Below are 23,456 nucleotides of genomic sequence, written 5' to 3' on the forward strand. Positions count from 1 at the left end.
GGCAGATTTAAGGGCAACAATTTATGGGCAACACCTCTTTTAATGACCGGAATCATATTTTCAAAACATCCCCACCAGTGCATTTCTTATTATTGTACCAAACCAGCCTTGGGCTACTTAACCCATACGAGAGTCTATGCAATTTCCGAACCAGTAGTATACTGCCAATTTCAATATGCTGCTTGATGAGTTTTGATCAGCAGAGTGCTGCTGTGCGATGCGTAGGAAGGAGGCTGACGACTTCTCTCATTTCAGGATATTTATTCGACTGAACACAGAAATATGGCCATCTACCAGTTGGGTTGAGCCCGGACAAACTGAATGGAATACGACAATTATAGCGCCACTTGCTCAGATGCATGGTCCTTATTGCCATCTCGAGTTTGTAAACTGCGGTAGCACCATTCGATGGGCAATCACCCGCGAAAACCGCCGCGAGGGTGTGTGCATGCGTGCGCATGCTCTGTAGCGAAAAGGATCACATCTCGACGGGGAGCTCATGTAGACAGGACAGGACACCGGCACCCATGCGACGGTTCCCACAGCACCAGTGTGCTGGCTGGCAGTTCTTGGTGCCTTCGGCAGTGTCCTGCAAGTCTCGTTCTCCTTACAGCAATTTTCTCGCTCACCCTTGGTATTCCTTCGTACAGAATTTCGTTGGTTACATGTGCACTATCGCTGATGTTAGTTAAGCACTGCACGCAGCATCCTGGTGTTGCACCAATCAAGGGATTACTCTATTGTTGGCTTCAGGGTCCAGCATGCACTGCCATAGAGGAGAACAGACTCTGCTGTCGCATAGAAGAAGCTAAGCTTGATTTGACGGGGATTCCTTATTATTATTAATGTAGCAAAACATAATAGGATTGTAACTGGTAGCAGGATTTTAACACATTGTTGCTTCACTTTTTGTAGTCTGGCTGTCTACTTTTGTCATAAAAGACCCTCAGAGGAGATATTTTGTTATTTTGATAGTGTGTCATCATTGTGTCAGAATTGTCCATTTTCAAACACATTTGTCACTCAATATTTCAGAATATTGTCACTCAATATGAGTACAATGAGATTAAATGCACCTTTTAATATATTTAAATATATTTTACAAATATGCCACACCTACACTGTAGAAGGCTTCTACAGTGTAGGTGTGGCATATTTGTAAAATATATTTAAACTATTTAAACATTCAATATTTACAACACCACAATATGTACAAAAGCTCAGTCGATCCTCTATGTATGTCTGTGTGCACTGTATCAAGTTTGAAGTGTTCTTCACTGGTACCAGTGCTTAAAGCATGGCAGTTCCCAAATTTGACCACTAGGGGCTGAAAGGAGCCATAATGGGTGACCGTGTGAGTGAGTGGATACAGTATTGTTGTATGTACAGTATATAGAGAGAGATGACATCTGGCAGAGTCAAATTCTTTGTTCTTGTCAGTTTACTTGGCTAATATAGCTGACTCTGACTGATAGTAGTGTAATAGACTGGTTAGTGTCAGTCTGAGTCATACACTGTAAAAAATTCAAGGTTAGTGGGGGTGCCCAAAAGTTCTCTGAAGAACCTAGGAGTTCTTGGAAGAGCCCCAAGATTCCTCAAAGAACATTTAGGGGTCACTGTTCTTAATTTCTAGCCAGACACACCAGCCTGTCAACATCAACTTCAAGAACACCTGAAGGCAGGTCACTATATTGTGCTACAGTGCGATCACAATTAAATCGCAGTTTTCATTTGTAAAATCATCTTTGCAAAAATCATGATTTCGATTAATTACGATTGATTGTGCAGCCCTACCTCAGAGAAAAACTTGGGGGTTCTTCCAACGCTGCAACAAATGTAAATCTTAGGAAGCTTATTTTTCTAGTTTCAAGAAAAAGCATCTAGTCAATCTTAAGTTAAAGTCACCACCCATCTTGGTCAAATTTTTTTAACTACTTGCCCCACTGGCAAATGTCTTAAAACAAGTCTATAATAGTCTAAAAGTTCTAGTTCAAAAGTACTAGTTATTAGGTTATTTTTAAATTGAGATTGACTAGATGTTTTTTTTTACTTGAAACTAGAAAGATAATCTTTGTTGCTGTGGAGCATCTACTGCATATGTTCATCAGAGGACCTTAAGGGCTTCCTCATCAATGACAACTGAACTGATAGTTCCTCGAGGAACCTTTGTAATTCACGGTGTGGGAAGCACATATGACACTTAGAGCAGACACATGCAACATAATGTACAGCCCCACGCATCTCCATCGCCTATTCCCTGCTTTTGGCACCCATGTCTTTCATTTCCAGTGTTTCTGATCTGATGTGAATGTGCCTCGTTTACACCGCAGCATTCGTACCGTCTGTGCAGACATTAAAGAGCTGTAAAGAGTCGAGTGTGGGAGTCCTGCACTTTTGCACTATTGACCTTTCTAATGTCTGTTGTGTTTTTGTTTGGCTGTGCGTGTGTGTGTGTGTGTGTGTTTGTGTGTGTGTGTGTGTGTGTGTGTGTGTGTGTGTGTGTGTGTGTGTGTGTGTGTGTGTGTGTGTGTGTGTGTGTGTGTGTGTGTGTGTGTTTGTGTGCCTGTCTGTCTGTCTGTCTGTCTATGTGTCTGTCTGTCTGGTTGTGTTTTTGTCTGTGTTATCATGTACACGCATCAATATCGATGCGGTTTGTGTACTTCCCTTCAAAGTTGTGTATGTGAGTGGGTGCATGTTTCCATCTGTGTGCTTTCATTATCAATATGCTTGTTCTACTAATCACTAATGTACTACTTGTGTGTGTGTGTGTGCTTGCGTGCGTGCGTGCGTGCGTGCGTGCGTGCGTGCGTGTGTGTGTGTGTGTGTGTACCTGTGTGTGTGCGTTTGTACCTGTGAGTGTACCTGTGGGTGTGTGTGTACCTGTGTGTGTGTGTGTCTGTGTGTGTACCTGTGTGTGTGTGCACCTGTGTGTGTGTGTGTGTACCTGTGTGTGTGCGTTTGTACCTGTGGGTGTGTGTGTGTGTGTGTGTGTGTACCTGTGTGTGTGTGCACCTGTGTGTGCGTGTGTACCTGTCTGTGTGTGCGTGTGTACCTGTGTGTGTGTGTGTGTGTGTGTGTACCTGTGTGTGTGTGCACCTGTGTGTGCGTGTGTACCTGTCTGTGTGTGTGTGTGTGTGTGTGTGTGTGTGTGTGTACCTGTGTGTGTGTGCACCTGTGTGTGCGTGTGTACCTGTCTGTGTGTGTGTGTGTGTGTGTCAGGTGCGTGAGTTGAGGGAGAAGGCCCAGCAGTACGGGCGGCGTGCGTGGGGCACCCACTTCTCCCGGCAGCACTTCAACCAGATCCTGTCGGAGCAGAACCACCTGTGGGAGGGCTCGGAGGCCTCCTCAGGCCACGCCTCCGCCTCCTCATCATCATCCACGGAAGGCTCCGGCCCCTCCGGACAGGGCAGCCGCAACGGAGTCACAAGCCCCATCATAGAGGCCCTCGACCTGGCCAGGTTAGTGACGCCATGGCACACACAAACACACAAACACACGCACGCACGCACCTGCACACGCACACATACACACACGCACACACACACACACACACACACACACACACACACACACACACACACACACACACACACACATGCACACACATGCACACACACACACGCAGACGCAGATACACACACACAGGGACCCATCATAGAGGCCCTGGACTTGGCCAGGTCAGAGACACCACGCACGCATGTGCACACACACACCCACACACACACACACACACACACACACACACACACACACACACACACACACACACACAGTACACACACACACACACACACACACACACACACACACACACACACACACACACACACACACACACATACATACATGCATACATACATACAGACATACATACATACATACATACATACACACACACACACAGGCACACAGCGCACACGCAGAGACGCACGTGCACCCACACACGGTGTGTGTGTGAGAGACAGAGTGTATGAGAAAGTGAGAGTGAGCAATCCGCTAACTGTATGTAATATAGCGCTTCATACACACACAGCCAAACCACAGTACTAGTACGGTATGTGTATGTTTGAGGTGTGTAGATCTTATCTCCTGTAATCTGGCCATCAGCAGCAGCCACATCTGAGGAGTGTGTGAAAAAGGAGCACAGATGAGCACAGATGAGAAGTGCAGGGCTCAAACATGACACAGAGGTGATTGGGTGAAAGTTGTTATACAGATACACACACATGCACACATGCGGGAGGGGACATACACACGCACGCACACACGCGCACGCGCACGTACACTTGCACGCACATAGCCAGTGTCCATCATAGAGGCCAAGTTATAAATAAACAGTACACACACACACACACACACACACACACACACACACACACACACACACACACACACACACACACACACACACACACACACACATTCCCAGTGGGTCTGAGGTCATTGGGTGAGAGATGTTAGTAAACATTGCCACATGGCCTGATGGTATTATTGCTGTGTAAAACCCCACACATCATATCTTTTTACAAGGCTAATAATTACACAGGAAGTCATTGTTTGAACTTCCACTGTAGGCACACGCGCGATGTACAGTATTTGCGAAGTATATGCAGCACGGGCAGCATACAGGTGTAAACTTTGGCCTCGAACGATGGGAAACCCGTGGATCTGACGTTTTCAAAAACGTCACAAAAGCATATGGCTGCAGTGTTGTGTGTACAGTACAGTACTGTAGTGTGCTTTCCATGTCATTCAGTTCAGTTCAAATGATTTCAAATGAATGTTAACAACCACTTCTGCAAAGGAAACTACAGGATATGCCTGAAATGTTCCATTTACACATCTGAACAACATGATTGATGTGAGAGAGAGTAGAGAGAGAGAGGTTCCATTGGCCCATTGCTTCCTGGTTCTATTATTGGGGGGGAAATCCCCCTTTAGGCAGACCTAGGCAGACCTGAGGACTGTTCTATTCAATGCTAGGAGCATTATGACACACCCCTTTAGGCAGACCGGAACCTGGTCACTTTAGGTGCCCATAGCAACCTATTATGTTGGCATATCTCTATACTTAAAGAATCTCTGATTTACGTGGTGTGAATGTTCTGACTTGCATTAGGTATTAGGACGAAGGTTATAGTTAAGGTTTTACAAGCACACGTGTTGGTCTTTTTTAATGAAGTTATTTTTTATTTCCCTCAAAGATACGTACATAGAAAAGATTTTTTTTTTTTTTTTTAAGTATTTTGCAAGTGCTTTTTAGGCTTGATTACATACTATACAGCACAGTGAAGACCGTGACAGGATGAGGGTGGGAGTTAGAGATGGGGCAGGGTTGGAACTTGGGGGATGACCCCAGGCTCAAACCTGGGCGCCCATGGGAATGCAATCCCATTCATGGTACATTGGTGTATTTCACCACCTACACACACGTACCTTACATAGAGTAGTTTTCAGCCACAGGGCACTAGTTTTGACAGTGGCTTTGTCAACATGCATGCTGTACATTAGCCGCTAGGAATCTAAAATTCAACCCTATTTGTGGTCCTGACTGTTAATAACAACAAAACAGACATGAAGATAATTGTGTGGTCATTTGTAATTTCCTCATTTGCTGTAATGATTATTTGTCCAGTGTAGAATTCCAGTGGACACAGCAGTGTGTAGCCCCTTAATGCACGCCGTACATCCTGTGGCACGCTGTAATAGACATTGAAAGTTAACTACTATAGTACTACACTGCAATGACAGTGCACAGGGCCTTTAGTAATACATTACAACTTGGTCATTGCCATTCTGGTAACAGCTCATTTATAATACCGCGTCTTAAGGGGTTTTTAAGGTGGGAAAGACCCAACTGGCCGATCAGGAGCAGCGGCCGGCGGTGAATGTTGTGGAACAGGTCAGGTGTAGGATGTTCTAGTGCAGGGTTTCCCAAACAGGGGTGCGTGCACCCCTGGGGGTGCGTGGCCTACCATAAGGGGGTGCACGAGCTGAATAGAGCAATGATGGAAATGTGAGTTTTTATCCAGCATTAATCAACATTAAGCAGTTTATAATTTTATGGTGAGTTGTATGCTGAAAGGGTCCATCTGAAGTGTAGTTTAACTCCTATACTATTGGAAAAGAGGATTCCCCAAAACGACTTTGCATAATGTGCAATGAATCCTTACTTGAGTGGCCATCAGCACACCAAAATATTTGCATAGGCTTATTGAAAAGTACAAGGGGCTGCACAGGGGGAAAAAGTTTGGGAACCGCTGTTCTAGTGGAAACACCTGCTGGCTACACACACCTCGAGGGCGGTCCTCTGGCAAGGAAAAAGAAACAAAAGCATTCATAACTGTGTGAACGACGTATGTAGATTATAGTGAAGTTCAGGTGGAAAGGGGAACTGCAGAGTTTACTTTACGATGTGTGTGCGTGCGTGCGTGCGTGTGTGTGTGTGTGTGTGTGTGTGTGTGTGTGTGTGTGTGTGTGTGTGTGTGTGTGTGTGTGTGTGTGTGTGTGTGTGTGTGTGTGTGTGTGTGTGTGTGTGTGAGCGTGTGTGTGTGTGAGCGTGTGTGTGTGTGTGTGAGCGTGTGTGTGCGTGTGTGAGCGTGTGTGTGTGACTACAGCTAGCTTAAACAATACTTTCCTCTTTCTTCAGGCTATGGGCTGAGGCCAGGCCAGTTCCGCTCTGATTTATATTTTTGTCACTCTTCATTTTCCACTTGACTTTCTGGATTGCCCTCATGTAGGTCACCCAAAAGGGCAAGTGAGCAAGTGATGGTTAAAATGAGAATTCCAGCCAACTACTACATGTAATGTTATTGCTCAAACAAACTACCCTTGTATTAGTCAGCATCGATTTGAAAACGGGGCAGTATTTGGTCCGTGTTTTTAATGAGGTGCAACTTGAACTACTCACAGATTTGAGAATACAGTTGAAATTACAGAGTCAATGTTGATGAGTGAGTCCATGTGAGGGGGCATGGGGGTTGGGGCATGGGGGGTGGTGGGGGGGGGGTGGGAGGGGGGGCATGGGGGTTGGGGCAGGGCGAGTCCGAGTCCAAAGTGCTTTCACTATATGTGGGTAGAAAACCACACTTATTATTATTTAGGTATGACTTATCGTTGTCATCGGTACATCTATCATTATTTGGGTACAGGCTATTGGTTATTGGCCTTACCATACAGTAGAGGAAAGGAGTGGGATTTAAACTTTGTCCTTTGATCCAAACACAAACTCCCTAACTATTAGGAATGGCTGTGCATCTTATTTTTTCTTATATATTTTATTTTAGGGTCGGCAGTGGGGTGGGCAGTGCGTCATCTGCCCGAGCATCACCGTGCCATTCTTCCACCAGGGGGCGAGCTGCCTCTGACGCCCCTGCAGCAGTGGGCATCACGACTCCCACCAAACAGGCCTGGGCACCTCGAGGAGAGGGGCACCCCCACCCCCACCATAGGAGGAGGAAGGACGCAGAGACAGCACACGGTGACAAATACCAGTGTTAATATAACTCTTAAAGAGCTGAAATTAATCCAGTTTCAACATTTGTTCCTACTCCGAAAATAGAGTTAATGTTACTCTTTGGTCAGTGTAACATTTTAAATGAATTCTTATTAATTGTACTCAATTGAATGAATCCTACTCAATGTTGGGATAAAATGACATTGTTTTGTGACTGTATAGCAGAGCCAGCGTCTGAGCCAACCATCACCACGGTGATGGAGGAGCGTGCAGAGGACGACAGGAGGACAGGACACGGCCGCGGGCAAGACCTGGAGCTGGTAGAGGAGGTGGAGGAGGAGGAGGAGGTGGTGGAGGAGCGAGAGAATGGAGAGAGAGAGGGAGACGGAGGAGGAATGGGAGGAGAAGGGTGAGTGAGAATGTGTGTGTAAATGGGGGGGAGACAAAAAGACCTTCAGGCTATATGAAACACAAGGTCATAAAAGCCTTATTAACCCGAAATTATATTTGATGATATTTTATTTTATAACATTCATTATTTTTTCACACGCTAGTCGTGCATCATAACTCTTGGTAACTCCGCCCATGCTTGTTACTCCAAGGGCGTAGGGCAGGGTTCCCCAACCTTTTTACCACCAGGGACCGGTTTGAGTCCCATTTTTTTTTTTCGCGGACATGCAGTAACGCCTTATAATAATAATAATAATAATAATAATAATAATAATAATAATAATAAATATTATTATTATCACCACACTATTATTACTAGGCCTATTAGTTATCATTGTTATTATTAATAGGACTAATAATAATAGTATCAATAGTATCAATAGGGTCTAAAAATAAGGCCTAATCCTTTTCCTTCATTCCATTCAAAATGTGTAAAATTTAGTATTTGACTATTAAACTGACAATTACCCCACTAATTTGTGGAGCCATTCTTGGTCATAGAGCTAGTGGTGCAAGGGAGATCACCCAAAACTAGGCTACTACATACTGCTACTATTTTTCACCATGCGAGAATAGGCCCTATGCGTTCTCTGCTCTGGCCATGTTCATTTTCATTGAGGGCATTTTGCGCAGTGAAATTCAGGGCTATTTATGACTGGGTTATAGGTCTCCTGGTTAAGTGGCGCTTCTATTAATTCAAGGTCAACCGTTTCCAACAAGCAGTCGTCATTGTTTTCTCGAACACACGACACGGGGAATAGTTGGATGCTGGAGATGATACCGCTGAAGTTTGCCACTAGCAGCTCGTGCCCTCGCGTCGCGTTTGTGTGGACTGCTGCATAACCAGCGTTTGATTCTACCGCGGTTCGAGTGCCTGTGGTTTTATGTGCAATATTTTTTAAAACGGCAAAAGGTTGCATGTCATCGCTTGATTTTCTGCTAACGCTGACTTTCAGGAGCTCCTGAAACAAGTGTTGGTCATTATTAGTTGCAACCACAAAACATGTCTCGCAACTCAATTACGTTCGTAAAACATAGCGTTGTTGTCACAAAACTGAAATACAATAGCAACAAATGATAGAAGTGGATTTCTAAAATAGCTCCCAAAAGTTTGCTTCGCAACGTTCAAAAGCCTTAAAAAGAAAGAGCCGCCCGGAGAAGACAGCCAACACTCCAAAACGTCCACCATCCACTTTGCATGGCAGCATTGAAATGTAAAGTGGGCGCGGCCTCGGAGCATGCGTCTGGCGCATTTGACATTCAACTGATTGGACGGCACAAAGAAAAGTTTGCTTGTTATTGAAAATTAAAATAGCCTACTTGTGCTACGTCTAGGCTAATGCAAATATTAATATGGCGATACTAAAAGTTATATTTGAGATAAGTTCTGCACTGCAGTTCATAACAAAGGCATGTCTTCTGGATTAAAAAAAAAAAAAAAAACCTTATGTCGTGCGGCCCGGTATCAAATAGTCCACGGACCGGCACCGGTCCGCGACCCGGTGGTTGGGGACCGCTGGCGTAGGGCACCAAATTCTTGCGGGGGCACTTTTTCATCTGTGGCAGGGAGGGCAGGTGCTCAAAGCCCCCTAAGGCCCTATGTGTGCATGTGCCTGCACACGCCACACACAAACACACACACACACACACACACACACACACACACACACACACACACACACACACACACACACACACACACACACACAGGACTCCTGCCAGCCCAGTCTTTCTGCCAGGCAAGCTTGTTGGCTTGTAACTGACTGACTTGGCCTCCCTGTGATGTCACCGGGCACTGAGCTCAGCTGGCTAACGTGCCAGTGTCGTGCCAGCGTCGTCAGACAGGGCACACAGCCACGACAACAGATAGTTACAACTCTTTCGCTCTCTCTCTCTCCCTCACCCTCTCCGTCGCTCTCCCACTCTCTCTCTCCTTCCCTCTCTCTCTCACTCTATCTCTCTCTCTGCAATGTCAGGGTGTCGTCAGACAGGGCACGCAGGAACAACAGATACCCGATTACACCTATTCCGCTGTCTGTCTCTCTCCCCCTCTCTCTCCTTCCCTCCCCCCTCTCTCTCTCTCTCTCTCTCTCTATCTTGCCAGTGTCGTCAGACAGGGCATAGGTGCCAAAGCCGATTCAGATACCTGACTAGGTGGCTTTCCCTCTCCTCTGTCGATGTACTCAGACCAGATAGGCCACTGTACATCATGGCCACTCCACTGGCTCTCTCTCTTGGATGACCACACCGATGTAGTCATGTGATCAGCTCAGGCCGACAAGTTGACAGATTGCTGACTTACATCAGTGTGTGGTCACTGCAGGCAGCCACCAGATACCTGACTGCATCACCTGTTGCTCTCTCTGTCTTTCGGTTTCTCTGTCTCTGTCATTTCTCTCTCCCTCTCTCTCTCTCTCTCTTTCTCCCTCTCTGTCTTTCTCCCTCTCTCTCTCTCTCTGTCTTTCTCTCTTTCTCCCTCTCTCTCTCTCATTACTGCCTAACCTACTCAGCTAATGTGTAACACGGGCTTTCTCGGTCAAGCATGTCGGTGTACATTTATCCTGCAAGTCATTGTCTCTGCCTGCCTCTTTCACTCTTCCTCCTGCTCTCTCTCTCTCTCTCTCTCTCTCTCTCTTTCTCTCTCTATTACGCCCTCTCTGTCTCAGTCTCACTCTTTCTTTCACTATTGGCCCCCCGGACACACCCACACAGCCCCACGCCAACTCTCACTCTCACTCAACGACCAACAGAGTCTAGATTAGAAGATAAGGCAAAGTCAAGTTGGCACACCAATATTGATATTATCAATACTGTCAATTTCAGATTTTTCACATCTTAATCTTCCATTACTTGCTTCAGTTTGTCCTCTCCTGTTGATGCTTCAGAGGGTGATGCACTACTGCAGGAAATATAAACCCTGTTTACACGTACTGTATATGGATATTTTTGTAAACATCTCTCTGGGCCGTTGGGTTACACCATTAGATCAAGTTCTTTGAGCTTTACCTATCTAGCGTCAATATTTTCTGTAACGCACCACCTGTGGTGATTTCATGCAGTGCAAACGGGATCAAAATATGCAAACGGATGAAATAAATCTATATTTTTCTCTGTCCCTATGCAGAGAGCAGGGTTCAGAGGCGGGCAGCAGCGCTAAGGATCGGGGCAGGAGGGCCACCCCCATTATGAGGGCCCTCTCCCAGGCCCAGAGGACCCACCACGACCGCACCACCCCCACCACGGGTAACCAACACTAACACTAACACTCTGTCTGTGGGTCTGTCTGTCTATCTGTCTGTCTGTCTGGAATTTTGAAGAAGTGCTCAGTGCTTTGAAATTAGAATGACCATTACGTAGACCTAGAAAGGAAGCAAGAGGAGCTTCTCATTGTTTTGAGCTGTGAAAACACTTTTCAACCTAGTTGATATATACTGAGTTCTGTCAGGTCCATTCAAGCCAAGGAAGACAAGATGAGAAATTCTGAATGCAATTTCCTTATTAAAAATATATCAACAGGTTATAGATTGTATGAATAATTGTTGATGTTAACGGTATCAACTCAGGCTAAATCATCTATCTGTGGGTGATGCTACCCAATTATATTCCCTAAAACTTAAACGTAGTCTTTATGGTTTATAATCGAATGTGAGCGCACCTCCTCCTCTTAAAAACTGTTAACAATATTGAGGGCAATATGCAATGAAGTGACGTTGATGAGAAGACCGCAAGCAGATTGAACTTGTGGAATCTATGGAATTTAGAATTCTGTTACAATAGAAACATAATACATCTATGCTAGGAGTTTAACATAAGGCTTTGATTGGTATAAGGTATCTGAAAGTAATATCGATGGCAATATGCACTAAGGCAATCTTGATGACATGACTGGGTGCAGATGTAGCGCAAGTGCGTGGAGAGGTGAGGTGAGCTTGCAGGCGGTAAAGAGTGCTGTCATAGGCCACTGTCCTAGATTCAGCAGGAGCACCATGCTGCAAATCAAATTCCCCACAGATACATGCATATGCACACACACACACAGACATGCACGCTCTCTCTCTCTCTCTCTCTCTCTCTCTCTCTCTCTCTCTCTCTCTCTCTCTCTCTCTCTCTCTCTCTCTCTCTCTCTCTCTCTCTCTCTCTCTCTCTCTCTCTCTCACACACACACACACACACACACACACACACACACACACACACACACACACGCACCACAACATCCATTTCCTTCAAGGTCATGATTAGACTGACGTAATTTCCCTCTTATTCTGTCACTATGAAGGGGGTCTGTCACTCACTCTCCCCAAAACTCTGTCAGGCTGCGTCACGCAGTGCCCGAAAACTCCATCAGCCAGGCTGCGTCAAAGTAAAACTCTATCAGCCAGGCTGCGTCAAAGTAAAACTCCATCAGCCAGGCTGCGTCAAAGTACAGCCGCATATCGCAATACGAGGATTCCAAGTAGCCAACACAAAATGCGATGTGCCTGTTTCTAGTGAAAGAGAGAATTAATTTTACATCTGAAAACGTGTGCAGGCTGTTTCGTAAGATACACTGTTTGATGAACATGATACACTAATTCTTGAAACCTTACTGGGCACTGTATATGTAATGTAAGGATAATGTAAAAACAGGCCACTTTACTTGACATGGCCTACATATAAAGGGTGTCATAAGAACAATATTACACTTGTCAGGAACATCAATGACACAGTATTGATGTGTATGACTATTGTCACAATGTGTCATTGGTTTTTGGAATGTCATCACACCCAAAACGATGTCAACTAGACATTTCAAAAGTCGATTGACACATAATGACAGCAGTCATAAGCATCAATGATGTGCCATTAGTGTTTCTGACATGTTTCATGTCATTCATATGACTGTTACATGGCACCCTTATGTAGACGACGTCAAGTGAAGTGTTTACTTTAATTGCAGGCTGCGTGAAACGGAGCGTAGGGCTGCATTTGGCCCTCAGCTAGTGTGCCCACCCGTGACATAGTTATGCACCTCAAGTGAGACCGTTACCAGAGAGAGTAGAGAGAGAGAGGTTCCATTGGCCCATTGTTTCCGGGTTCTATTATTGCAAGGGGGAGGGGGGTGAAATCCCCCTTTAGGCAGACCTAGGCAGACCCAAGGACTGTTCTATTCAATGCTAGGAGCATTGTGACACGCGCCTTTAGGCAGACCGGAACCTGGTCACGTTAGCTGCCCATAGCAACCTATTACAATGGCATATCTGTATATACTTAAAGAATCTCTGCCGTTACCCCTCATAGTTTACAAAACTTTGTACACATTCATGTTCTTCTAATGCAGGGGTCCCCAACCTTTCTGGGTCTGAGGGCAACCAAGGGCTACCCGCGGGCTACTTTAGTTCAAAATCCTCTACTGATCTCTTGGCATCATTCTCAAATCACACTATTATTAAATGATAATTTACTTATAGGTTATAAACAATACATATTTATTATTAATATTTATTTAAATTAAGAAAAGAAAAATCTGGTAGTCGTCACTCTTTAATAACATCCTTGGTGGGCACCTCAGAAGCTCCTGGAGGGCTACCTGGTGACGTTGGTGACACCTGTGCTAATGCATACTTCACTTGACGCCGGCAGCGTCATACGTATAGACGTACAGTGTCATGACACAGTCATGAACGAGCCATAAACATAATGTCAATGTCATACACGTTTTGTGGTCATGAAAAGTTGACATTGTTTGGCCTGTCTTCACCATAAACGAATTTCACTTAATGACGGTCATAACATGTTTATGATATTGACATCATGTTTATGACACATGCATTATGACATTGTAATGACAGTTATGTCATACGTATGACGACGGTGTCAAGTAAAATGTTACCGACAGTTGTGTGCAAAAACATTGTCTAGCTCTATATGCAAAAGAGATTGACCAAAGTGTTACCCTATTAGCGTTTCTGCTTGCAGATCACTGACAACATGTTTGTGTGCATGACTGAACTTCCGAACTTGTGAACTTCCGAATGCCAATTGTATTACCTCATACCTGTATCCTCTCCACCACTCTCAACTGGCACACACACACACGCACACACACACACACACACACACACACACACACACACACACACACACACACGCACAGACACACACACACACTCAGCTCTTGCACCTTGACTGAGGCCTTAGTCACCGTTTCGGCGCGTTGCCATGCAAGGTGTGTGAGGCCAAGCGTAGAGCTGAGGCCAGGCCAGCCAACCTGGGCTTACTACGGCTGTATTACTCTGCCTGTCTGTCTCACTGCGTCTGTCATGCGCAGCCTCGGCAAGCACGGGATAGTGGAAGATGAGCTGGGCTTGTAGGGTTTCTGGTTCGATTCCCGACACTCTCACACAAGCATTGTAATATTTCCCCAGTCTCATTGTACACTGTTAGTGTATCACTGTGTCTGTCCTAACATAGCTGGGGTTAGATGTACAGTATGTGTCTGCTGTCTATCTGTTTCATAAAATTAGATTCGATTATTTATTCTTTATTCGTGCAATAAGTGTATCTTTATTTTGCTTGTGTGTGTGTGCGTGTGTGTTTGCTTGTGTGTGTGTCTGTGTTTATGCATGCATGTGCACGTGTGCCTGTGTGTTTTCCAGGAGCCCTTCTGGTGTCCCCTACGCGGTTGAAGGCCCCCGTGCCCCTGAGTCCCTCTCCCCTAAGGAAACCCCGCTCCCCCCACAGACCCCCTGCACCCCTGCCGCCCAAGGTGACACACACACACACACACACACACACACACACACACACACACACACACACACACACACACACACACACACACACACACACACACACACACACACACACACACACACACCCTCTCTTCAATCATCTATCAGCAAAGCATTATGTAGTATCTATTTCCGTGTGGTCTTAGTTTTCTTTACTTTTGATCCTTCTCACCACTTATCAACATAGTAGGTTGGCAATGGGAAATTGCATTCCAACCAAATAGGTTGCTTAGTTAGCAACGACGTAAGTTGCTCAGTTAGCAACGACGTAAGTTGCTTAGTGCTGTAAGTTGCTTAGTTAGCAACGACGCTGTCGAGAGAAACACACCCCCTGACCACACACAAACACACACATAGCACAGCATCAACATGAGATACAGTAAGTATTATGCATTTGTTAAAATGAATATTTTTATGTGTCTCAGGTTGATGAGGCCAGGCTAGCCTGTAGCCCCCCTACAGCCGGCATGAGGACCCTAGACCCCTTGCCCCTCCGTGATGATGTTTGGGTCGACAGTGGGATCATGGCCAAGGAACCCCAAAGAAAGAGGTCACCGGCACGCAGGTCGTCCCGGAGACGAGCCTCCAGCGCCCAGGATTGGGATTCTCCCTGCGCCACCGCCAATCGCATACACGGATCGCTCAGGAATCCAGAGTTCCAACACAATGGTATGGTCTAGCTCTGTAATGTGTCTTATGAATGGGTCTCGTGTACAGATTTTCAGTTTCAGGCCCAGCTCTGTTTTCGCCTACCTACCTACCACTGCCGGTCCAGTGTTCCAACACAATAGTATGGTCCATCTCTGTGTTGCTAACTGGGATCTATGCATTGCTCTCAGGAACCCAGGGTTCCAACACAATGATACTGCCCATTTCTGTGTTGCCTAGCTATGTATTTCTCTCAGCAAATCAGGAAATCAGAAGTATGGCAAAATACGATTTATTTCAATTTTTACAAATATCTGCATCATGGCATAGTGCACCACAAATCCGTTTGAGAGATCACTCTCTGTCAAACACCTATCTGTTCTACAACCATGAACCCAGAGTTAAAGCACATGGTACATTCCATTGGTCCGGTCAGTCACATCACTGTATGTATGTATTGCGCTCAGGGACCCAGTTCTAGCAAAAATGGAATGGTTAGTTTCTGTTTGATGTATTTTCTTTATTGCACTTAGAAAGCGTTTTTACGAAACAGTAGGGCCTACAGTCCATCTCTGTTTCAGATAACGGTTGAGTTTTTGGCCAAACATTTTGATTGGACGTTAGAAACACAAAGTTGAGTGTTAGGAAAAATATACTACTTTTTACTAGCCTAGCGAACAATGGACATGTCATTATATGAGTTGTCCATAAAAATGCAAAAAGTCAAAGAATGCGCGCACATCAGTGGCACAGGTGCTGGACCAAACGTAAGATAACTGAGAAGAAAGTAAAGGTCCGCAGCACTGTTGAATGCTCCCAAAATATTTATTCGCACATATTTGTGCGAATAAATATTTTGGGAGCATTCAACAGTGCTGCGGACCTTTACTTTCTTCTCAGTTGTCTATAAAAATCACATTTTATCGGCAGCTCATATCATGACACGTCCATATCATTGTTTGCTAGGCTAGTATCCGCTAGGCTAGGTTAGGAGTACTTGACGTGAAAATAGGGCAGGAAACCTGCAGCCATGCACGACTACTCAGCATCATCCTCATTTCATTACCGCTGACCACAGTTTGCCGTTTGACACAGCAAGTCTCATAATGCTTCCCACCGCAACTGAAATAATTGAAAGCTACGTGCTAATGCTCATGCAGCAATATTATAGGAAACAACTCCAGTGAACTCAACGTGCATCCGTTGCTACTGTATGTCCATCCATTTCCCCATCAGCCCACCCTTGGCCGACTTCCATTTCCACTCAGAACTGCTCTCTCTCTCTCTCTCTCTCTCTCTCTCTCTCTCTCTCTCTCTCTCTCTCTCTCTCTGAGTCAGTTTGCTTGACACACATTGGTGACCTCACCTTTCACTTGTTTCCTCTACGGCACAGCAGCAACTATGATGATCTTTAAGGGGGAAAGTTTTTCCTGGCTGGCTGCATGCGTCTTTTCCAATGCATTTTGCGGTTTTTTTTTCTCATAGCACCTTTTAGTCATGTCGATTCTGACCCATCTACCACCTCTTGAAGTCGTTGGACTCAAAACGTAGTTAATATCACTCTAATAGTAGTTAAAATGCATAGCAAGTCACAGACCACTCCGGATAAACAGCTACAGACCACTGTTTGAAACCCCTGTTCTGAGGCACAATTACGGAATACATTTACATTTGTTAATGTTTTGTTCATCATTTGTTCATTATTTACTAAGTGTTATTAGTGCGTTATAAGTAGACATTAGTGTGAAGTCTACCAGTTTGTTTTGTTATGCAGGGAAGCTCTTTTACAGTGTAATCCGCATAATGACGTCCACTGTGTGCATACTGCATTTCGGCACTTTGAGCTGCATTGCTGCAAATGTAATTAGGCCTTCCTGCACAATGTGCCACTTGGAGCTCGAACTCGCAACCCTCTGGCATGGGAGCACGCGTTCGACAGCACTGAGCTAAAGGTCTAGGCCGACATCTGCACGAGGCCTCGGGAGGGAGGTTTACCAACGTTCTAAAGCCAAACTCTGCTAGTTGTCATCCGTTACACAAACACATGGCAATCAAATGACAAATGGCCATTGGCATGTCAGTGGCATGGGATGACAAATGTGATGGAGAAAATGGATTCATTAGTTACAATCCAGTGCCACATATTCCAAACAATTTTGCTTCACCTGTCCATTTCAGCCAAGCGACCAGAGAGAGTAGAGAGAGAGAGGTTCCATTGGCCCATTGTTTCCTGGTTCTATTATGGCCCCCCTTAGGCAGACCTAGGCAGACCTGAGGACTGTTCTATTCAATGCTAGGAGCATTATGACACGCCTCTTTAGGCAGACCGGAACCTGGTCATGTTAGGTGCCCATAGAAACCTATTACATTGGCATATCTCTATATATAGAATCTCTGAAGCGACTAGATGGTTGAATGATCACCTGGACAGGTAAAATAAGGTAATCTGGAAGATGTGGCACTGGATTTCTAACTAATGAACCCATTTTGCCCATCACTGAAGGTGAATGCTACTGCAGTATTATGCTGAGTGTGTGCTTTCAAAGACGGCACTCAGGCATTCAGAGGTCTGCAGGTGATCTTCAGTGGTTAAAAAGCCAACAAGGAGGTAATAGCAGCATCGCATTTCCTCAAAACCTCAACAAGAGAGAGGGAGGGAGAGAGGGGAACAGACAGAGAGAGAGAGAGAGAGAGAGAGAGAGAGAGAGAGAGAGAGAGAGAGAGAGAGAGAGAGAGAGAGAGAGAGATAGAGAGGGGGAGACAGAGGTTCAAGTAGGAAATGCAAGAGTGACAATGGGCTTACCGTAAAAGAGAAAAAAAGGTAAGATCAAGTTACCGACAGCAGTGGAGGATTGAGGTGTGTGTGTGTGTGTGTGTGTGTGTGTGTGTGTGTGTGTGTGTGTGTGTGTGTGTGTGTGTGTGTGTGTGTGTGTGTGTGTGTGTGTGTGTGGTGACTGGCAGACCCTAATGTAGGTCAGTGCATCCCATCCCTCTCTGTTGTATTTCCCCCTTGAAGTCATGATCACACACACACACACACACACACACACACACACACACACACACACACACACACACACGCACTGCAACACAGTGCATGCATGCTTGTTTGCTGAGGATGCATTCAATACTGTAGGATCATTGGGACAGCTGAATCAACATGCTGTGCATGCACACATACACAAACACATGCATACACACACACGTGCAGCACATGCACACACATGCACATGCACACACACACACATGCACACACACAGACACAGACACAGACACACACACACACACACACACACACACACACACACACACACACACACACACACACACACACACACACACACACACACACGTGCAGCACATGCACACACATGCACATGCCCACACACGCACGCGAGCACGCACGCACGCACACGCACACACACACACAGGTGTATATGTACGTACACACATGCTGCCCACACACACACATAGACACACACATGTACATGCACGCACGCACATGCACACGCGCACACACACACACACACACTTACATGCACAAACACACACACACATGTACAGTACACACACACACACATGCACACGCATACACACACATGCACAAACGCATTCAAAACTAATGTATGGTGCACAGAACAGACAGACAGACAGACAGACAGACAGAAATATCTGATCAGGCGTGCGTGATGTGTATTGGATATCTCGGGTCATTCAGTCCACACTTACAACAATATCAGATTGGCAGCACCCAATTCCCGGAGGCACCGCATTGCAAAACCCCATTCTCATTTCACAAGGAAATAAGTCAACATTATTTAGCATTACATAACGACAGGACAAAAAGCGATGTTGCGGTGGTAAGTGCGATGGACAAGTTTCCAGGAAACGATCTCGGGTAGTTTATCATCACGGAAGATTCTTCGCGCTGTGCTTACAGTCAGGAACATGCATCTTGTGTCATGCACACACCCAAGCACAGAACAACATACACACAGACAGACACACACACGCATACCCAATAAGATACACAACATAACTATCAATGTGAAATGCCACTGTGTTTAACTGCAGCTGCATTTAAGTTCATTGGACATTTTGTAATATTGAAGTATTGTTAATAATGGCTCATTTATTGATGTATTAATGGTTAGCAATTTGTATGACCTGTGTGTCTATGTGTGTAAAGACAACTGTATAATGACGAGGTCTTGAGGTGTTGTGTTAGGAGGTCTTGAGGTGTATTGACCTTTGGTTCTGATCATCACAGCTGTGGGACACAAAATAAGTCAGCAAATCATTTTATTTTTTACAAACGTTTACTCAAATACAGAAACCACCATACAGTCTCATTCATGCAGGTCATCTTAGTCAAAAGAGTCTGTAGGCAACAGTTCAAGCAACAAAAAAACTAATTTGACCTTTTTACTTGTTGTACTTGCTGTTGTTAGCTTATGGGCCAAAGTACAGGCGTATTCCATTCTCCCCATCCCTGCAAGCCTCATACTGTATTGTGGACCTGTATTGGGTGCAGAAAACATGATGCACCTTCCTTAGAAATCCCCACATAAAGCATTAAAGGATGTTTAAAGGATGGTCTTAACAATGACTGGTGTTCTAGGACACTCCTGTCGCGTGACATGAGGGCAAAGGCATGTCTTATATATAGTAACATATATAGTCATTATAGCAGATAGACTTAAAGGTGCCCCGTGTAGGAGTGAGGCCAGAGTAGGTATTTCAGCTATGCTGCTCATTTAAACTAAGATGCCCATTGCCATTTTTTTTATTTACTACATAAATGGTCATAAAAAGATCAATAAACTAATATTTACTAGTATGACCAAAGTACAGTAAGTTGTTCAGCTAAAAATGTCTATTTCTTGATATTCAAATTGGCAGACATGGAGAAGAGTCACCGTTTTCATGTATGAAAAGTGCAATTTTCCCAGTGAATACTTAGAATTTGATGGTTGTGGTAAGTATTTGTGAAAGAGGTAACATTTGTTAATGGGCAGCATGAATTACAGTGCACAGTCTGCCAATAACAGATGTCTTGGTTAGTTATTGTCGTTGCTACAGTAAATTATAGTACAGCAGTTAAGTGGAGATGCGTTCTTGATCCGAAGGAAATTTAACAGACACACACACACACACACACACTCCTTGGCCCTGTTTGGAGTTTGTCGTATTGCATGCCAAGCGAGGTGTTCGGGCGTCTAGCTGTTCTGATTCCTCATGAGTGAAACTTGCTCTGCTTCTCTATACTGTATCCACACTGACCTTTAATCGATTGGCATCGTCTAGACGTACACTTCCTGTCAGTTTGGTGTCAGCAATACTCTGTCTGCCTAATGTCTCATCAGTCTAGAGACTGACATAACCTCATCAGACTGGTTTAGGATATGAATATTTAGCTCTACTATTGTACCGCAGTTTATTCTTTTCCTCACAGCTATAGCAGGTATTTCAGACAATTTCTGTGTGTGTAGAGTATCATTTATTGATCCCAGGGCGAAATTTTGAAGGTGCATTATCTTTTCCGTTATCCAATTAAAATGAGTATATCAATATAACAATATTATTCACTGTTGCAGTTTATGAATTATTATTCACTGTTTCATTTTCGTTAACATTTGGTGAACTTTCAACATGTGTAGAGGTTTCTTTAGGAATTGAGGATGCAGCTATCTGTGGATTTGGGACACTTCACTACTTGTCAGTTGGTGTCCACAGTCATATTCTTTCATGTGAATGTTTTTTGTTTTTGCATTTAATGTTTGCTCAACATCCAACTTGGTATTTTTCCTCCCCCCAAAGGTAACTTGGGCCTTCTTCGACCGTGGCTCTTTGTGTATCCCACGAGTGAAACGGCCGTGTCCGACGAGGGTAAACAAGTCACTCGGCTCTTCGCTAGTAGCCAGTAGCTAGTGCTATCGTGTTATGCGCTGTGTGCTATCGTGTTATGTGCTGTATGCTGTGCTCTTGGTGTGCTGTGCAATCACATTGATGGAGAGATGGAATCACTTGCACTTACTATGTGCGGAAGCTAATTGGGAAAATAAAAAGCAAAACAAGAAAGTCCATCCTGCAGCCGTTGTGACACAGTATGATACAACTTTCATGCAATGTATTCCTATCCATGGATGCATGCATTAATGTGTGTATGGGCACTATGACAATTCGATAGACTGTACTAACGAACTAGTTTGTAGTCTGCGAAGCCTAATGCATCCCCCTTGCTTTTCTCTTTGATGATCTATCTACATGTCCGATTCATGCATGTGTGTGATTTGTGTGTCGTGATTTGTGGTTATCCGTGGTTGGTAGTGTGCAAAGCACGATATATTCTAGTGTTTTTGCATACCTTTGCTGACTTGCATGCATGCAGGGCTACTGATTAGGTGGAGTGGGGAGGGGGGTGTAGGGTTCCTGTAAAAGCAGGATGACTCAGGGGGCCTGCATGCACTGATGATAGGCAGCTTGGATCCAGAAGCCACAGTCCAGTGCCACATTCCAAAAGACCCAGTTTAACTCATTCATACCTGAAGCACCTGCAAAAAATGCCTGCGAAATGCCCGAGCCATTTCTTGGGAAAAGGTGCTCAGTCTATGAAAACCTAAATATCCCAGCATTTGAAGCACATAAAAAATGAAATAAATAAGAAATTGTATTTTAAAGCATGATTAAGAGTATGTTCATTCAGCTTTAACATACCATACATGTTTGATAAAACATTTTTTTAAAATCTAATGAGCCTGAATGTTGCATCATACTTGAGTCAATGTTGTGCTATGCAGCATCCAGCATCAATGGGTTAACCTGTCCAATTAGTGCATTTGGACAGGTAATACCAGGTCATTTGGAGTTTGTGGCACTGAATCACAGCCCCTGAATGCAGGTTGCCTGTCACTACAGTGAACCATGTTGTAGCTTGGAGGGCGGCCCAAAAAATGCAATGAAATTTGGTCAAATTCAAGAATTAAAGAATACACACCGCTGCATGTATGTGTGTATGCTTGTTATGACTAGTGGGTGTACTATATGCTCTGTAGCCTGCAAAAAATGATGCCTTGGTAATAGAGTGTGTGTGCGTGTTTTCTGACCTTAATAGCTATGCTGATAAGATGGATGTGTGTGTGTGTGTGTGTGTGTGTGTGTGTGTGTGTGCGCGCGCACGTGCATGTGTGAGCGAGTGTGATCTGTGTGTGCAAGCAGACAGTAACCTCTCCCTCCCCTTTCTCTCTCTCTCTCTCTCTCTCTCCCCTGAACAGGCGAGGAGGAGCGCATGTCTCAGATTTCAGCCCGCTCTGCAGAATCCTGCTCCATGGCTACCCACGTGCTAGGCCGTGCAATCAAGAGGAAGGACGACTTCTGGGGCAAAAGCTAGCTGTAACGTGTGTTTGTGTGCGTGTGTGTTTGCGTGTGTGTGTTTGCGTGTGTGTGTGCGTGCGTGTGTTTGCGTGTGTGTGTGTGTGTGTGTGTGTGTTTGCGTGTGTGTGTGCGTGCGCGCGCACACGTCTATTTTCACTGTGTTTGTGTGTGTGTGTGTGTGTGTGTGTGTGTGTGTGTGTGTGTGTGTGTGTGTGTGTGTGTTGGGGCAGGCGGTAGAGGAGCGATGTACTTAGTGAAGTTTACAGGGCCTCATAGGTCAGCACATCTAGACTGGGGCACTCACCAGTGAAGTTTTGGAACTCTCCTTGTCCTTGGCACAGGTACAAATACTGTATTTGCTTGAATACGTTTTCATAAAACTTTGCATTAAGTAATTAAATAAATTATGTTTTACTGAGGAATAGTATACTTGACACTAAAATGTAAAATAGATTTTAATAATATACATATTTTATTTTAGTAATTTTTCTACTGGAGTCAGTCTTGTTGAAGACTTTTAATACTTGTAGACTTGCACTTGATATTTAAATGGATTTCAGTGAACAAATGTAAGAAATACAATACTGATTATGTAAATTTGTAAATGTTGCATATTTGTCTGTGCCTAAAAAGGCAAAACCGGCCTCAACTAGTGTCCCTCCATGTGTTCTGTTCAGGCCAGATAATGCTGTATTGGGTGATGGGTTATTTGTGGAATATGCCTAAATAAATAAAGCTTGAAATTTTTGAATAAT

The 23,456-nt window shown here is 44.6% G+C and overlaps 1 protein-coding gene across 1 annotated transcript; it reads left to right on the forward strand.

Moving 5' to 3' along the window:
- Nucleotides 1-3,132: 3,132 nt before the first annotated feature.
- mdm1 (Mdm1 nuclear protein) lies at nt 3,133-23,456 on the forward strand. The gene is made up of 8 exons (XM_063212773.1): nt 3,133-3,458; nt 7,287-7,480; nt 7,682-7,865; nt 11,031-11,149; nt 14,545-14,654; nt 15,105-15,348; nt 21,148-21,216; nt 22,602-23,456. The coding sequence occupies exons 3-8, from the start codon at nt 7,714-7,716 to the stop codon at nt 22,715-22,717; spliced, it is 810 nt and encodes a 269-aa protein (XP_063068843.1). The 5' UTR covers nt 3,133-3,458; nt 7,287-7,480; nt 7,682-7,713; the 3' UTR covers nt 22,718-23,456.

The sequence above is a fragment of the Engraulis encrasicolus genome, chromosome 12 (assembly GCF_034702125.1).
Source record: "Engraulis encrasicolus isolate BLACKSEA-1 chromosome 12, IST_EnEncr_1.0, whole genome shotgun sequence".
NCBI classification, from domain to species: domain Eukaryota; kingdom Metazoa; phylum Chordata; class Actinopteri; order Clupeiformes; family Engraulidae; genus Engraulis; species Engraulis encrasicolus.